Source organism: Gorilla gorilla, chromosome X (assembly GCF_029281585.2).
Source record: "Gorilla gorilla gorilla isolate KB3781 chromosome X, NHGRI_mGorGor1-v2.1_pri, whole genome shotgun sequence".
NCBI lineage: Eukaryota > Metazoa > Chordata > Mammalia > Primates > Hominidae > Gorilla > Gorilla gorilla.
Window position 1 is genome coordinate 30,522,017 of NC_073247.2, and position 17,291 is coordinate 30,539,307.

The 17,291-nt window shown below is 43.6% G+C and overlaps 1 protein-coding gene across 9 annotated transcripts in view; it reads right to left on the reverse strand.

Annotated features, from left to right (window-relative positions):
* Positions 1–17,291, reverse strand: part of MAP7D2 (MAP7 domain containing 2) — a 111,422-nt gene that overhangs the window by 36,086 nt on the left and 58,045 nt on the right. For 2 of the 9 annotated variants that reach the window (XM_055376746.2, XM_055376742.2), the window contains exons 4-7: positions 13,716–13,827; positions 9,908–10,018; positions 7,858–7,980; positions 1,394–1,530 (exon numbers count right to left, since the gene is read on the reverse strand). In XM_055376746.2, coding sequence (XP_055232721.1) covers positions 1,394–1,530; positions 7,858–7,980; positions 9,908–10,018; positions 13,716–13,827 — 483 coding nt within the window. Of the gene's footprint in view, positions 1–1,393; positions 1,555–7,857; positions 7,981–9,907; positions 10,019–12,769; positions 12,869–13,715; positions 13,828–17,291 lie in introns of all 9 variants that reach the window. The other 7 variants (XM_055376745.2, XM_055376740.2, XM_019019688.4 and 4 more) reach the window with 6 other exon arrangements.

The window sequence follows — 17,291 nt, forward strand, 5'->3', positions numbered from 1 at the left end:
GTGGTTACAACATCCAAGACAGTGAGCTGTGGCCCCTGATGGTATACATGGTATAATGGGTCTGCAACCCCACCTAGTCCTGTAGGTCTTCCCATTACCTCCTTTGGCAGAAGGGAACAGACATCAGTGCCCAGCCTGCAGAAAGTGCTCCACAAGGGTTAGCTCCCTTCTCTCCCTATCACACTTTTCTGCAGCAAGTCCTCAATTGGCCCCCACACTCACATCCATCAATCCCTTTCAACACTAATCCACTGTATAGTAAAATCCGAGAGTCTAAAACATGCACTTCTAAGAGCCACAACAGATTTGAAAAGAAAATATGGCATTATAAAATGCAGTAGTTTTGAAATAAGTCCTGACATTATTTGATATTCCTCCCTTCGAAAGGTGAGGCTTAATTCCTCTCCCCTTGAGTGTGGGTTGATCTTAGTGACTTACTTAAAGGACACTGCAGCTTCCCGATAGCTTGCTTGGAGGGAAGCCAGCTGTGGCATCATTTGGATACTCAAGCAGCTTTATGGACAGGCCCATGCAGTGAGGAACCGAGGCCTCCTGCCAACAGCCATGAATGAGCCATCTCAGATGAGGCCCAGCCACGCTTTCAGATGATGCAGGCCTGGCCAACATCTTGACCACACCTCATGAAAGACCTTGTACCAGAACCACTAAGTCACTCTGAATTTCTGACTCAAAGAACCCATGAATTAATAGATATTTGTTATTTTAAGCTGCCAAGGTTTGAGGTGATTTGTTAAGTAGCAATCGATAACTAACAAAAGTAGTATGGCACTGTGTAATTTCTAAATAAATAGACACAATTGGGGGTGCCTGCTCAACATTTAATTTACTGATAGCGCCAGTATGCCATCAAAAATGTTTAAGCTTGGCATAGTAACATGTGCCTGTAGTCCCAGCTACTCAGGAGGCTGAGGCAGGAGGATTACTTGAGCCTAGGAATTCAAGGTCAGCCTGGGCAACATAAAAAGACTTCATCTCAAAAGAATATTTAATGATTACTTTTGTAGATAAAAGTTGACGTAGATCCTCAGTTCCACTTAGATGCACAGGCAAGACTGACCCAGAATCAGATATCCGTAACGAGGAAGACAGAGGATATTTAGAACATTCCTTCTGACTCCTGTCCTCTGGAGGGCAGGCTGTGACAAGGACATCATTAAGAATTTGCTCCAACGTACTAAGACTTAAGAGGGTGCAAAAAGTTAAATGATTTTCAAAGGTTGGGTAAAATTTTGAACTAAATCTACCCTTTCCTGCTTTGAGTAGTCCCAGGAGATTGATGGAAACAGACAGCCCAGGTCAAGCACAGAAGTAATCACACCATCAGACAGAACACAGTCTAGAGGAGTGAGTGGGTGCGTGGTTTTAAACCTACCAGAGAGGCCTCTCCTCCTGCAAGGGCTTCTTTCCCAACATCTCCTGCACCAGATGTAGACGTAGATGTAGCTTTCTTCTTCTCAATGTTTCGAGTGGGTGAAGACTTGTAAGAAGGGTTAAGAGGGCCAAGAGGAGCTAAACGAGGACAGACATGGAATACTAGAAAGTTACAGTATAACAGCCAGAAGGACAGAGAGTACATATGGAAAAAGTAGAGCACAGAGTTGGGAAGAACACATTTCTGTTAAAATATGACCTGGGCAATCAATATCGTACTTTTCTATTGTACACAGGATGGATTTTACCCTAAAAAGGCTCCCATACTCAAGAGTCAAGTTTATTCAAGTTTATTTCAGGGGTTAAAAGTCTGTACTTTGGAGCCACAGAGACCCAGCACTGCCACCTAATAGCTGCATCACCTTGGGCAGGTTACTTAACCTCTCTAAACATCGATTTCCTTGTGCACAAAAGGGTTAACATAGCAGATCTGACTGCTGTGCTTAGAAAGGCCTGCTTACAAGGGTGGCCCTTGGCTGGCATCTAGGAACTTAGATTTCAGGAGGGTTCCCACCATTAACTGATGGGTGTCTAAACTGTTTATACAAACAGTATGGTTTATGCTAAGCATCTGCTTTTCTTGTGGGAGTGTGGAATCTGGGTATGTGCCTGGGAGGGGATGCCTACATATCTAGCCCCCAGTAAAAACCCTGGGCACTGAGTTTCTAGCCAACTTCCCAGCCTGGCAACATTTCATACATGTTGTCACAATGTGTTGGTAGAGGAATTAAGCTCGTCCCATGTGACTCCACTGGAAGAACACTCTTGGAAATCCACACCTGGTTACCTCTGGACTTAGTCCCATGCACCTCCTCCATTTGCTAGTTTTTTCATGTTTCCTCCTGCTATAATAAATCATAGCCATGGGCCGGGCATGGTGGCTCACCTGAGCTTAGGAGGTTGAGACCAGCCTTGGCAACATGGTGAAACCCCAGCCCTTCAAAAAATACAAAAATTAGCTTGGCATGGGGGCACACTCCTGTAGTCCCAACTACTCTGGAGGCTGAGGCAGGAGGATCACTTGAGCCTGGAAAGTTGAGGCTGCAGTGAGTCAAGATCGTGCCACTACACTCCAACCTGGGTGATAGAGAAAGACCCCATCTCGGAAAAAAAAAAAAAAAAAAGCTAAGAAAGAAAAAATAAGTCACAGCCATGCGTGGAACTATGCTGATTCTTCCAAGTTCTCCTAGCCAATCATCAAACCTGGGGTGGTCTTGGGGAACTCTGGCACAACTAGTGTCAGAAATGGGAATTGCTGGAATGACCCTGATTTGCTGAAACGTGGTAAAATCACATTTTGGGAAAAGGACAAAAGGGTGGAGAACAAACTTGTGATGCCTGGGTGGCTATGAAGTTATCCATGGTATAAAACAGCAGCTGAGCTGTTGTGAGAGGTAAAAGTGACCTACGGAATTTAAAGATGACCAATACAGCTCCAAGAGAGTTGGCTTGATGGATCCCCCTGGCTGCTTTTGACTGTAGCATGCTAGCTAAAGTGAGGGAAAAAGCACAGCCCAAGTGATGCCTTTGGCTTTTGTTTTCTCCTCCAAGTGAGAGTTAGACACAACCTCCTTGCTTTTTGCCAGCAGTGGGTAGGTTGGAATTTAAACTCCAAATATTAGAACCGGAACAAGTCTCTATAGTAGATTTTTCTGCTATGACTTTTGTCTAATGGAGCCTCTGAAAAAGGGGAGATATGAAAAGACAGGCAATTTCTAGAAAAAGACATGCTTCTGGAGTTTTAAAAATCGAGTAGGGACCACTACAAATATAGAATGCCCTTCATAGGGCCCAAAACTGTAAAAAGATTCTGGATGCTGCTAGGCTGGGTCACATACAAGTGCCCACAAGACAGGGCTTGTTCTCTGATGGGACCATCCACAATCAAGCTGCTCATTGGCTCTATTATTTCTGATGCAGAGTCTGATTATATTCCCAAGACATGATTCCTACAAAAGCTCCAAGTCACATCACAGGCAATGTGACTCTTTCAGCCATCCCTGACAGACTGAACTCCATCCCCTCTGGGGAAAGTGTCACTGCTGTTGATGCTTTGTGTTTAATTTTCTGGAGTAGCTGCAGTTTGTAATAGACTGAGATCCTGACTATATTTCCTCTACCTTTCTCTCACTACACGTCAGTAAAGCAATTTGTTAAATGCAGCTGTCACTGGAAAGGGATTGATCTTTTCTAGGCTGCTCACTGGATAAAATGATCAAGATGAAAGGGCTCAGAGGTGACACAAACCTACTTTAAAATGTTTTGGAAACTTAGGATTTTAGCCTAATACCTGAACACAATATATCTTTCTGGTTAAGCTGGATAAAAATGGGTTTTAAGAAATGCTTTTGTCCTTTCCTTGAAAGGTCTGGGTGAGAGTAGGGGATGATTAAGAAAATGTAAAGTTTTGATTATTGAATAGGACATAGAGAAAAACAACATAATCCAACACCTGGGGTGATACAGGGATACGGAAGGACATTTATGTTCTGTTTTCCATAACTGCTCCTGGAAGCGCTCTCCTTCCTGAAGGAAAACTCCTTGTGCTGAAAGCACCTTGGACTCAGACCCATGGCTGAGCCTAGATGGCATGTGACAGCATGACTATGAGCCGGCAGGAGTGGGGCCAGTTCCTACATGTCCCCACAGAACACCTCCAGATGCCATCTGCACTTGCCAGGAAGATGAAGTAGGGTCACTGGTAGAACTGTTTGGGACTGATGGCCTCAGGCAGCCCCCATAAAACCTGGGACTGAGCTGAATTACCTGCACTGGACTGAGCACCCTGAGGCACCAGTCACCACAGTGGGAGGCCACACTGGGGACTGCCTGACCAATGATACCCTGCTAGTGTGCCCTAACATCTTCAACTCTTTTTTTCCAGGGAACCACATGAGCCCTTGGGGATCATAGTTCCTATGTGCGTGCCACGATTATCATGACACTGCGTCAGGCCTGGAAGGCATTCAGATCAGTTTCAACTTACTGGCCAGAGCTGTTCTGGGCCTGAGCTGATGCCACAGGCCAGGTAAAAAGATTCATACAGCAACTGATGGAGGAGGCCACCTGGCTGCCTCAAACAGACCTTTCTAAGGCCAGGTGCAGTGGCTTAAGCCTGTAATCCCAGCACTTTGGGAGGCCGAGGCGGGAGGATCGCTTGAGTCCCAGAGTGTGAGATCAACTTGGGCAACATAGGAAGATCCTATCTCTACAAAAAAAAAAAAAAAAAAATTAGCTAAGTGTGGTAGCACACACCTATAGTCCTAGCTACTCAGGAGACTTAGGTGGGATGATCACTTAAGCCTAGGAGGTTGAGGCCACAGTGAGCCATGATCATGCCACTACACTCCAGCGTGGCTAAGAGCAACAGAGCAAGACCTTGTCTCCAAAATAAATAAATAAATAAATAAATAAATAAATAAATAAATAAATAAATAAGAAAAAGAAAAAGAAAAGAAAGAGAGAGAAAAAAAAAGACAGACCTTCTGGTTAATGAGATTTGCTTTAACTGCTAAGTCCCAGAACCCCTAAAGGACATAACTGAGATCAATACTGCAGGATGGTCTCACCCCCTGCTGTGTGGGGCCCTACTGAAAAATTTTCTGTAAAGACACCTTGGCCAAGGGTCAAGTGGGTGAGCTGTGCAAAAATGAGTTAACATAGCAAGCCTGACTGCCGTCCCTACTAAGGCCTGCTTACAAGGTTAGCCTTTAGCCAGCACCTGGGAACTTACATTTTAGGACGATCCCCCTTTAACTGTTGAGTGGCTCACAGGGCATAAACAAACAACATGGTGTATGTTGAATACCTGCTTTCCTTCTGGGAACCTGGAATTTGGGTATGTGCTGGGCACGGAGTACATGTGACCAGCCCTCTGTAAAAACCGTTGGCACTGAGTCTCTAAAAAGCTTCCCTGGTTGGCAACATTTCATACATGTTGTCGTAACTCATTGCTGGGGTGAAAGGCATCCTGAGTGACTCCACCAGAGAGGATTCTGCAAGCTTGTGCCTGGTCTTCCCAGGACTTTGTCCCATGTGTCTTTCTCCTTTGCTGACTTTGCTTGCATCCTTTCACTGGGGATCCTGTGAGTCTTCCTAGCAAATCACTGATCCTGGAGTTGCTCTTAGGGAACCCCGACATATTCCTTATTCTCGAAATGGGGTACTTCCTACTTGCTAGGGTTTTTTGATACATAATTCATATACCATAAAATTCACCCTTTAAAAAGTGTACAGGACAGGCATGGTGGCTCATACCTGTAATCTTAGCACTTTGGGAGGACAAAGTAGATGGGTCGCGCTTGAGCCCAAGAGTTTGAGACCAGCCTGAGCAACATAGTGAGACCTTGTCCCTACAAAGAATCCAAAAAATTAGCCAGGCATGGTGGTGTGTGCCTGTAGTCCCAGCTACTTGGGAAGCTGAGGTGAGAGGAGGGCTTGGAGTTCGAGGCTGCAGTGAGCTATGATCACATCACTGCATTCTAGCCAGTGTAAAAGAGCAAGACTCTGTCTTTAAATACATATACGTATATATACATATACGTATACGTATATGTATACGTATACATATACACATACAATTTGGAGGTTTTGGTACATTTGCAAGGTTGTGGAACCATAACCACAGTCTACTTCTAAAAACATTTTCAAGATTCCCCAAAGAAACTTTGTCCGTTAAGCAGTCACTCCCCTTCCTTCCCTCCTCCAGTCTCTGATAACCACCATCTATTGTCCATCTCCATGGATTTTCCTATTTCAGACATTTCACATAAATAGAAGCATACAATTTGTGGCCTTTTGCAACTGGTTTCTTTCACTTAGCACATTTTCAAGGTTCATCCATCTTGTGGCATGTATCTGTATTTTTTTTTTTTTTTGAGATGGAGTCTCGCTCTGTCACCCAAGCTGGAGTACAGTGGTGCAATCTCAGCTCACTACAGTCTCCAACTCCTGGGCTCAAGTGATTCTCCTGTCTTAGCCTCCCGAGTAGCTGGGATTACAGGTGTGCACCACCACACCCAGCTAATTTTTGTATTTTTAGTAGACATGGGGTTTCACTATGTTGGCCATGCTGGTCTCGAACTCCCTACCTCAAGTGAACCGCCCACCTTGGCCTCCCAAAGTGCTGAGATTACAGGTGTGAGCCACCATGCCTGGCCTGTATTTCTTTTTATAGCTGAATAATATTCTACTTTATGGGTATATCACATTTTGTTTCCACTTTGTGGCTACTGTGAATAAGTTTCTGTGAAAACATATGTTTTTAATTTCCTTGGCTGTATACCTAGGAGTGGAATTGCTGGGTCGTATGGGAACTCTATGCTTAAGTTTTTGAGGAACGGTCAGACCGTGTTCTACAGTAGCTGCATCATTTTACATTCCCACCAGCAGTGTGTGAGGGAAGAGTGTCTCCACACCTCCACCAACACGTGGTTATTTCCCCTTTTAAAAAAATTCTAGTCATCCTAGTGGGTGTAAAGTGGCATTCCACTATGGTTTTGATTTGCATTTCCCTAATGATTAATGATGTTGAGCATCTTATGAACTTATTAGCTATCTGTACAACTTATTTGCAGAAACAGTATAACTGTTTGGAAGCAGCTACAACTAGGCGGAAGTTTTATCTCATTTATGTATCATCACAACTGAGTACACTATCTGGAGAACAGAGAGTAGACCTGACCTTAGGTGGACACAGTGCTGCTCATCTGGAAACAAAGAGAATGCCAGCCGCCACAAATCCTGACATGATGACTTGATCTGCTTTGATAAAGGCAGGGCTTTGATGGTCTGGTCCAGTGTTTCTCAGACTTCAGTGTCTGGCGGGGCCTTCCAACCAAGCTCCTAGATGCTGCTGCCATTGCTGGTCCATGGACCACCTTTTGAGTAGTGAGGCTAGAAACTTCTCAAAGTTTCTAGCTTTCATTCTGTGCTAATCATTGTGCTGTCTCATTTGCATGCACTCTCTCATTTAATCTTCACAATAATTTAAAATAGCTCCATCTTATAGATGAGAAAACTGAGGCTTAAAGAAGTTAATTAACTTAACCCCAATGGTGAGAGCTAGTGAGTGGTAGAGCTGGCTATGGGACACCCCAGACTGGTCTACAGGCTATTTTGCCACACCGTCTCTTAAGAAAAGTCTACTAACCTCCAGAGTTCATCAAGTGGGGTTTTCTTCCCCTAAAGAACATGCTCTCACTCATAAGATAATTTACTCACCTCTGTGACACTCAAAAGAAACATAAAACAGCAAAACACTGGTATAAGACGTTATTAACCAATGAAGACTTTTCACAAAGCCAGCAAATAGGGAGCAAAATCCAAAAATTCAGGAGTAAATCCTAGGCTGACCAACACCTCTTCGGGCATTTTCCTTGGTGTTACCAGCTTAGCCTCTTTTACCTGAATCACTGGCCTGCCCAGAGAGCATGACTGAAGCTCTGCTTCTGGCTAAAGAAGACTGTGTGGGTGTCAACAGTCGCGAAACAAGAATGGCTTCCATTGGACTAAGGTGCATGTGATGAGCTGAGGGATGGAATCAAATGAAAATTTTAAAAAGCAAAATTAAAACAAAACAAAATAAAACATTTAAACAACACAATGCATGGTGCAAATTAACTTTTGGGTGGCAGAACATGGAAAATAAAAATATTTGAACAAAGGATGGATTTGGAATTTGTCATCGTAAAATAAAACAAATAATGTGTCCTTTAGAGTTTGGGAGAGTGCATTAATTGTCACTAGGTACCAAAATCCATTCGATATGCTACTGCAGTACAGTAACCTGTATCACTCAGAGAATTAGCCCACCTCCCAGATGCAATATGGACTCAGGAAATCATTTATGGCCAGGCATGGTGGCTCATGCTTGTTATCCCAGCACTTTGGGAGGCCAAGGCAGTCGGGTCACTTGAACTCAAGAATTTGAGACCACCCTGGGCAACGTGGCAAAACCTCGTCTCTACAAAAAATACAAAAAAATGAGCTGGGCATGGTGACATGCGCCTGTAGTCCCAGCTACTTGAGGCTGAAGTGAGAGGATGGCTTGAGCCCGGGAGGCAGAGTTTGCAGTGAGCCAAGACTGTATCACTGCATTCTAGCCTGTGCAACAGAGAGCCTGTCTCAAAAAAAACAAAAAAAAAAAAACAAAAAAGAAACAAAAAAAAAAACCTTTACTCCAAGTAGAAAACAAATTATGCCTATAAAACACTTGTTTTAGGTCCTGCGCTAAGAAGCATTTCATAACACACTGATTTTTAAATAAAATGTCATATTGTAATGTATAAAAATGTATCTTTTCATACTTTTTACATGTCAATAAGGGTAAAAATTAAGTGAGAGGCACAAAAATACAAACAGCCAACTGATTATCAGCTTTAATGAAAGATAGATAGTAGTATTCATAATCTGGAAGTCAATGACCAAAATATTTAGATCAGTTTTGAATGTATTATATATGGCAATGAATTAACTTTTCCCTCACTCTGTATTCAGGTCTTCATCACTTCCAGGTTCCTGGTGCTTACCATGAACTGCATCACAGATCAGTAGCGTTATGAACCTTATAGGGTCTCCGACACACATAATATGCCTCTGGGATAGGGGTACAAGGTCAATGTCAGTGGAAACAACCAGGAAGGCACACCAGCCTCTGCCAAGTCGCAACCAGCCTTTTGCTCTGCCCTTGGTGATAACTTGTGCTAAACACTCCACTGGCACCTGATACTTCTTCAATGTTGCTTTAGAATAAACATTTAGTGCATGGAGAGCTTCCGTCATTTCCTTAACCTGTATACTCTGAAAGGTATAAACAGACTTTCAGTGACTTATCTGAGCCTTTGTGAGAATGCAGACCGTGTTAAATCTACTCAGGTTCTGGAACTGGCATATGTCCCATACACATCATCTCCTAACTCAAAACAGAGTGCCACCCAACCTTTTCCTCTTTTAGAGGCCTCATTAGTTCTGTGCTTCTCTTTTCATCTACAAAATGGGCAGGCCTATAAACCACAGATGACTGCAGAACCCCATTTTTTCACATATCTAAGCCTCCCATATAACTATAACTTATCAATTCTGCTCTTTCTGGCTAATCAACTGTATTCCATCATTGACCAGGCAGTTACTTTAATGGTCACATCTGCCCACTGGTTAATTAATTCCTGGGCAGGATAACTCCTGCATGCAATGTGGAAAACAGAACAGTCTCTTTCAGACTGGGAGACTGCATTAATTCCTGCCTCTATTCAACAATGACCTGGCTCTAAAGAGCCGTGCCACGTTCCAAAGTCCCACTGACAAGGCCCTAGAGCTCCCACATTCAGACCACAAGACTAGGACAATGATGGTATCTGCAGAAGGCTCAAGAGGAGACTCTCACAAAGACAAACGTTAAGATGCTCACACCAGAAAAGAAACCAACTAGAGAGACCAAGTCTACATGTTCACTTGCCTCGGTCTGGGGAATAGGATATTGCCACGGTGGATGAAGACAGGCGTTTACTCATGGGAGGCTCCGTCGGCTTTGGCAAACTCATAGTTGATGTTGAAAGTTTGTCACATGCTGCAGAGAAATGCATTAAAGACATTGGTATTCATCACACTACTGTAGAATCAAGAAACACATATCCCGAAGTGTCCTTCCTGTCCTCATCCACGCACCTCCTAAATGCTGTGGCACAGCACGCTCTGCTTTCATCATCCTGGCATCTCATTATCCTAATCTAGAAATGCCCAGGCTACAGCAGCCCTTGGTCTGCAGCAAAATCTCTGCAACTTCTTCAACTGTGTTGTCATCTTCAATTTCAAATGTTCAACCTCACTCAACTGTTCAACTGAAGCCGTGTTAATCCCACCAACAAATCATTTTCTTTTGTCTAGGGATTTTTGAGCATGCTCACATCACACAAAAACAAAACCAACTTGTACCCAGAGACAAATCACCACTGGAAAACGCCCTATGGTCTGACTGTCACCGCTTGCTGAAACCGACTCTTTTATGAAGGTTATTTGTAGCTCAGGTTGGAGAGAGATGAAATCCGTCCTCTCGGAGTTGTATTTAAAGCAGAACGGCCTCTTTAGCAGTTGGTTTTCCTTTTCTTACTTAGTAAGAGACAGATCAAAATGGTCCTTTTGCAAATGCTTTAACTGTTTGAGGTTAGGATTTTAACAGGCGACCCTGAGTTTGGTGTTCTTACGTTCCAGTCATTATTTCAGACGGCAAATGGAGAGATGCTGACAGTGCCCTGCCAAACTAAGTTAGAGCCTGAGGCCAAAAGAAAAATGTGTGCTCTTGGTTGTAGAAAAAGCAAACTCATCAATAATATTTTCAAAATCTGCTCCTCTGCTCATCGTGTTTTCCCATGAGAACTGCCATAAGAACTGCGATGTTCTATAATTTCTGCTGACCAAATGACAATCTTAAATAATTTTTTTTTTGAGACAGAGTCTTGCTCTGTCTCCCAGGCTAGAGTGCAGTGGCACGATCTCGGCTCACTGCAACCTCCGCTTCCCGAGTTCAAGTGATTCTCCTGCCTCAGCCTCCTGAGTAGCTGGGACTACAGGTGCATGCCACCACGCCCAGCTAATTTTTGTATTTTTAGTAGAGACAGTGTTTCACCATGTTGGCCAGGATGGTCTCGATCTCTTGACCTCGTAATCTGCCTCAGCCTCCCAAAGTGCTGGGATTACAGGCGTGAGCCACTGCACCTGGCCCGATAATTTTTAATTAACTAAAGCTGAAGTAAAATTACAATAAATTAGATTTGTGTAGAAATAAAACTATTTAAAGTTGAAATTATATGAGTTTTAACACTCTTACTTTTCAATTTTTCCATATTTTAAACTACTTTAATGTTTTGAAAAAATTAAACATTAGAAATTACATAATACCATGTATATAGGAGTACACATTTTCCCTTCTGCTTCAGGCTCTGATGTGCTCAGCATGGCACCAGTCTTTAGAAATTTGTTGTTTATTATGGATTGTTTTGCATTAATTTGGATTTTAAAAAATATCACATTAAGATATTATTTTATCTTTATTACTGAGATTTTTGGCACTCCCTTAAATTGTATGCTCTAGTCAAGTACTGCACTCATTTCACCCTGGCCCGGGCCCTGGGTGCTGATTCCCAGTGGGTGATTACTCCACCTCTCTGCACCTTTCTTTTTTCTTTTTTTTTTTTTCAAGACAGAGTCTTGCTCCGTTGCCCAGGCTGGAGGGCACTGGTACGATCTCACTGCAACCTCTGCCTCCCTGGTTCAAGCAATTCTCTTGTCTCAGCCTCCTGAGTAGCTGGGGCTCCAGGCACCCGCCACCACACTTGACTAATTTTTGTATTTTTAGTAGAGGCGGGGTTTTACCATGTTGGCCAGGCTGGTCTCGAACTACTGACATCAAGCAATCCGCCTGCCTCAGCCTCCCAAAGTGCTGGGATTACAGGCACAAGCCACCACGCCCAGCCCCCCTGCACCTTTCTTAGGGGGAAAGCCAGTGCCCACACTAGAGGTAACTCTGCTTGTGCAGCAAAACTGCTGCTACGAAGCACCCCCAGTAAGGATTATTCATTGTCAAAGGAATGTCAGAAACCAAGGATATTGATTCCTACTGCTAATATGACCTTCCGCATTGTTGGTAAATATTGCATCCCTTTTACAGCTTTTTTTTTTTTTGCCAGTTGAAGATGGATTGAATTTCTAAAGTCATTATTAAATGGAAACAAAGTTTGGCTAGTTCTGTTCTTGATCTAGACCAGAGGAGTTTCCCAGGCCTGTATACAAAACAGACAGCCTATTAGATAAAATCAAGCACAAAGCCAAATTATCTAATTATTTGGATTACCAGTGTTAGCACTGATAAACTTCCTACCACTCCCTCTCAAACACCTCTCCAGGAATCTATCACTTTAACACTAAGCCCAAGTTTTCCATTCAGAACTCCAGGTGATTAGAGGTTTTGGTAACCAGAAGTAATCAGAATGCCCTGCTACTTAATGTCTACAACAGATGATGAAGAGATTGTTAAAGATCTGAATGTGCAAAAATCCAACACTGACAAGATTTTCAAGGCAGACGTTAGTGAGTTGAGGATGAAATGTCTCCAGGGCACTAAGATGTAAGGCATGCACCGCTCTATAATGACAGAGGAACAAAGAAATATGGGCATGTCATTCACATTGCTAGGAAAAAAAAAATTGTGACAGGCCAGACTAAGAACCCAATTGTAAAAGTGCTTGACACAGACATGGTGATGGGAGAGGATGATCAGAACAGTTATCACAAAATGCTATGGCACAGTGATGCTCGGATATACCGTTGGTGGACTCGGCAGCTGCGGCAGTGGTCCCTGCATCCGGAGGGAGGGTGCTGGCTGCTAAACCTAGAGGAGGGGGTGGGGTATTTTCTGATTCACCTACACAGCAAAAAATCAGAGCAAAGAGAGGTAAAAGAAAAAAGTCCCAATTTCTTGTTGCTTCTTAGTTTCTAATTAAGAAATTAGAAAAAGTAACTGAAATGGGTTGTTGACTTTTCAAAAAAGAAAAAATAAAGTATATCTACTGCCCAAAGGTGAAAAGCACAATACGGCAAAATCAAGAACTGTCCTGTAAACACAAATCCATTTGCTCTCAGATAGAGCTAGCACACACCTCCTGCATAATAGAATGTTAAGATCGCTGAAATGTAGTGAGACACTGAAAAGAAGGAAAAGCCATCCAGAGACTAGTAACAATCCATACATTAAATTATACATTTGAAAATTTAAAGATGAGTTTGAACTGGTAATGAAATAAGTCACCTTGAAACAAAGTCGAAAAAGCAACAAAAATTTAAAATGAAGCAGGAAATAGTCCAGCCCTTTTTGGAGGATAACTGCCACTCTGCTTTTCCTGATCGCATCTGAAACAGTGACAGAGCCTCCTGCCGTTTCCCTCCCCTGAAGTCAGAACATCCCTGGGCTTGCCAGCTGGGCCCGGCTCACTGGGCTCTGCGTTCAAAGTCTTTTCTTTTGCTCTCCCTCAAAGCCCAGTTTTTGTGTCAACTGCTGTTTGCTATCAAGAAGAATGCACAGATCCCCTTCATAACAAATGCATGCATAGGAATCTTGGCAGTTTTAAACATCACATCTGAAAGTGGTGCCTCTGAAAAGCTGTGCAAAGCATCCCCCAGATCCTGGAGACACCCAGTGGTGCCCATAATCCCCTGCCTGCTCCATTATTTCCCACCCAGGACCCGAAATACAGGGGCAACCCTACACTCACCATCATGTCCTCCGGGTCCAATGGCCAGTGGTGCTCCCCACGAATACTTCTTTTTCAGCTCCAGCTGCTGTGTGCGCTCCAGGGACCGGCGCATCATCGCCTCCAGCCGTTCCTACACAGTTTGCGTAAGGCAAGTGCTAACAAGATTAACTACCCAGCCCCACCACACTGCCTGCTGCCTCAGTGCACAGTGTGAGTCACCAAATGGGGCTTTCTGTGCTCAGCATCCAAAACCCAGGCATACGTGCTCTGCCACACCAGCGTGTTCTGAGTAGGTGGAGAGTAAACAATGCGGCTAGGCTAGCACTGGCTCTCAACCCAAACACGGTGTGTCCTGTCCCCTCCCCTCCCTGGGGAGAAGCTGCCCTAGGAATAATGCCCAATAAGCATTAACTCCTTGAGGCCTATCTCAAGCCATTTTGCCCTATCCAGGAGAGCTGGAATTCTGCTCCAGAACCAAGAGCATCCTTTCTAGTTAAAAGCATAAAACATTTTGCTTTGAGAAAATTTTAATGCAAATATAATTTGAGTTTTTTGGGGTGATACATGACACTGAGATCTATTTTGCAAAGCTGCATTTTCATCTTAGAACTTCTTAAAAGGGAACCAACTGTTTTACATAGTGTGACACTTTTCTGCTATATAGTAATCTGGGATAATATTGCATATTTCAAAATTTTCAAGAGGCAAGAGTAAAGAACCTTCTGGCCACAAAAAAAAAAAAAAAAGCATCCATGCGTTCCCAGAGTTACTTAGGTGGAGGAGGCAGGGAGGCAGAACCCAGTAATTTTTAACCAGAAGAGAAAAACAACCATTAGGCTTCGGCTTCTCTCGTAACAGTATTTATCAAAAACACTCTCCTGTATTACCCAAATTGTTACTTTCATAAAGTTGTCCTTGGTGCTGCAGTGAAGGTGCTCTAATTCTGCACTCCCCACCACCTCCATGACACTGCAAATACCAACTCCTCTCCCTATCTCCACTGGAGAAGGCCTGAGCTAGCAGTTATAATGACACCCTTTTGCCCTCATAAAACCCAACCCTGAGGTGCTCCAGGAACTGGGCTAATCATAGCCTGATTCTAAAACAAAAAGATACAATTGTCATGGCTTAAAAAAACACATACAGAAGCAAAATTAATTTAGGACATCATCAACTGAGTAACCATGACTTAAAGATCAGGAAAGGCTCCTTTATGTCACACTTACTAGAAACATATAAAGGTCACTTAATAGGTATCTGGATTTATCCCTTCTGTCTATACCAGAGGGATGAGATGAGGATCTGGCTTCTCCACATCTCAGCCTCCTCTGCATAATTTTTCTCTGAATAGCACTTTGCTAAGAGACTGCCTCTCCAGGGACCTGTGAGCAGAAAGGGGGATTTTTACCACCTGTAAGTCTTAGATTTGTATTAGCTATTAACTGTGCTCTTGTTTTTGGCCTGAGACTCTACAATCATGAGTATGCATGCCTTGGCAGAGTCCAGTCCTCACGACCCTGGCCCATTAAACGATGATGGCCAACTCTGGCAGTCTGCCTGATAAAAGCTGGGGCTTGGAAGGAAGAGAACTTCTCTGCCATGTGATGCCTGAAGTACAGCCACTCGAGATTGGGGCTGAATAGTATTTCATTATACGGTTTAACGTAAAGTATTTAACCAATGACCTAACTGAAGTGTTGAAACCTTTCATCCTAGAGTGAATTAAGTATTGGGTGGGTTACGGTAGATTTCCTACATGCCAGAAGGACCTCACAAAGTGGTCCCTTCTCTACTAGGGGACCAATGAGAACAAAGAATAGTGAGCTTCACTGAACCAGCCTGACCACTGATCAGCTATCTGGGGGGCACCCTTGTAAGGGAATGAGTGCTCACTGAAAGCCAGACCTGCCCCTGGACTTTTCAGTGGCCTCTAGAAAAACTACCCCTGCCATCCATCCCCAGTCCACTGAGCTGCTCCAAATCCCACCACTGGAGATTCATTCCTTCAGACCTTGAGGAGGCCGATGAAAACACAGTTGTCCCTGAGAGAAAGACACACTCACTTTGTATCACCCACTTTTGGAGAGATGATGAGAAATAGATGATAAGCAAGTTCTAAGAGAAGAGGATTTATGGAACCCCCAAAAGTCAGAATGAGGTGATTCATACATACAGAAAACAAAACTTGTCCAGTGCACAAGTCTTATTTAAGGTTAGTCCTGTATAGGTCAGTATTGCCTCGTGTTTGTGTGTACCTTTTTGTTCCTTCATATGACGAAACAGAAAGGATCTCAGATTTGGAATCAGGAGGTAAGGATTCAAATCCCACCTCTGCCTGACACTTTTTATCCCTGTGACCTTGAGCTAACATTTCAGTCCTGGGCTTCAGTTTCCTTGCCTATAAAATGGGGATGAGCTTACCTACATCACCAGATCACTCTAAGTCTATGGGATAATGACTAGTATGCAGTAAGTCCTTAACCAAAGCTAAGTGAATCTGAATTTAAAGAGGAAGATTCTTATCAGGACCATTTAGAGCAACAGTTCTCAAATCTGAGAGATCAGGTAGGAGAATCCCCTGGAGGAATTATTAAAACCCTGGGGTTTATCCCCAGAGTTTCTGAGTCAATAGGTCTGGGGTGGAGCCTGCTGAGAATCTGCATTTCTAACAAGTTCCCAGGTGCTGCTGGTCATGGGACCCCCAAGCAAGAGCCACTGGTTAGAGGAAAGGCTGAGCAACAGAAAGTGAGCATGAGAAAGTTCCATCACATTAGAAAAACAGTATTAATAAATATCAGAACTGCATACTGCAATTCCTGCCAAGTTCTGGTTCTCCTGAGTATCATCTGATGATCAACAGAGGATGGGGAAAGGGCAAGGCAAATCCTTGTCCCTAGAATCTCCTCTATTAGGTAGGGCTTAGTGGAAGGGTGGAAGGAAGGAAGGAAGGAAGGAAGGAAGGAAGGAAGGAAGGAAAGATAGGAAGGAAGGAAGAAAGATAGGATAGATAGGAAGGAAGGAAAGAAGGAAGGAAGGAAAGAGAGGAAGGAAGGAAAGATAGGAAGGAAGGAAAGAAGGAAGGAAAGAGAGGAAGGAAGGAAAGATAGGAAGGAAGGAAAGGGAGATAAGGAAGGAAAGAAGGAAGGAGCGAGCCTCACACTTGATGCCTTGAGCTTTGGCTTTAGATCTGTCTGGATGAATTTGGAGAATCACGACCAAGGTGACCCCGCTGAACTGGCTGAACAGTATTAAAGGTTGCCAGCAGGGCACATTCCAGACACTGTTACTCAGACAGCAGTCTCTGGCAGGAATGGGTGGTAGGGGGTGGCTGTGCCTCTTCAACTGCCATTATATGTGTTCTTTTTTTTTGAGACAGAGTCTTGCTTTGTCACCTAGGCTGGAGTGCAGTGGTGCGATCTCTGCTCACTGCAACCTCCACCTCCTAGGTTCAAGTGATTCTCTCACCTCAGCCTCCTAAGTAACTGGGATTACAGGTGAGCACCACCAAGCCTGTCTAATTTTTGTATTTTTAGTAGAGATGGGTTTTCACCATGTTGGCCAGGCTGGTCTTGAACTCCTGACCTCAGGTGATTC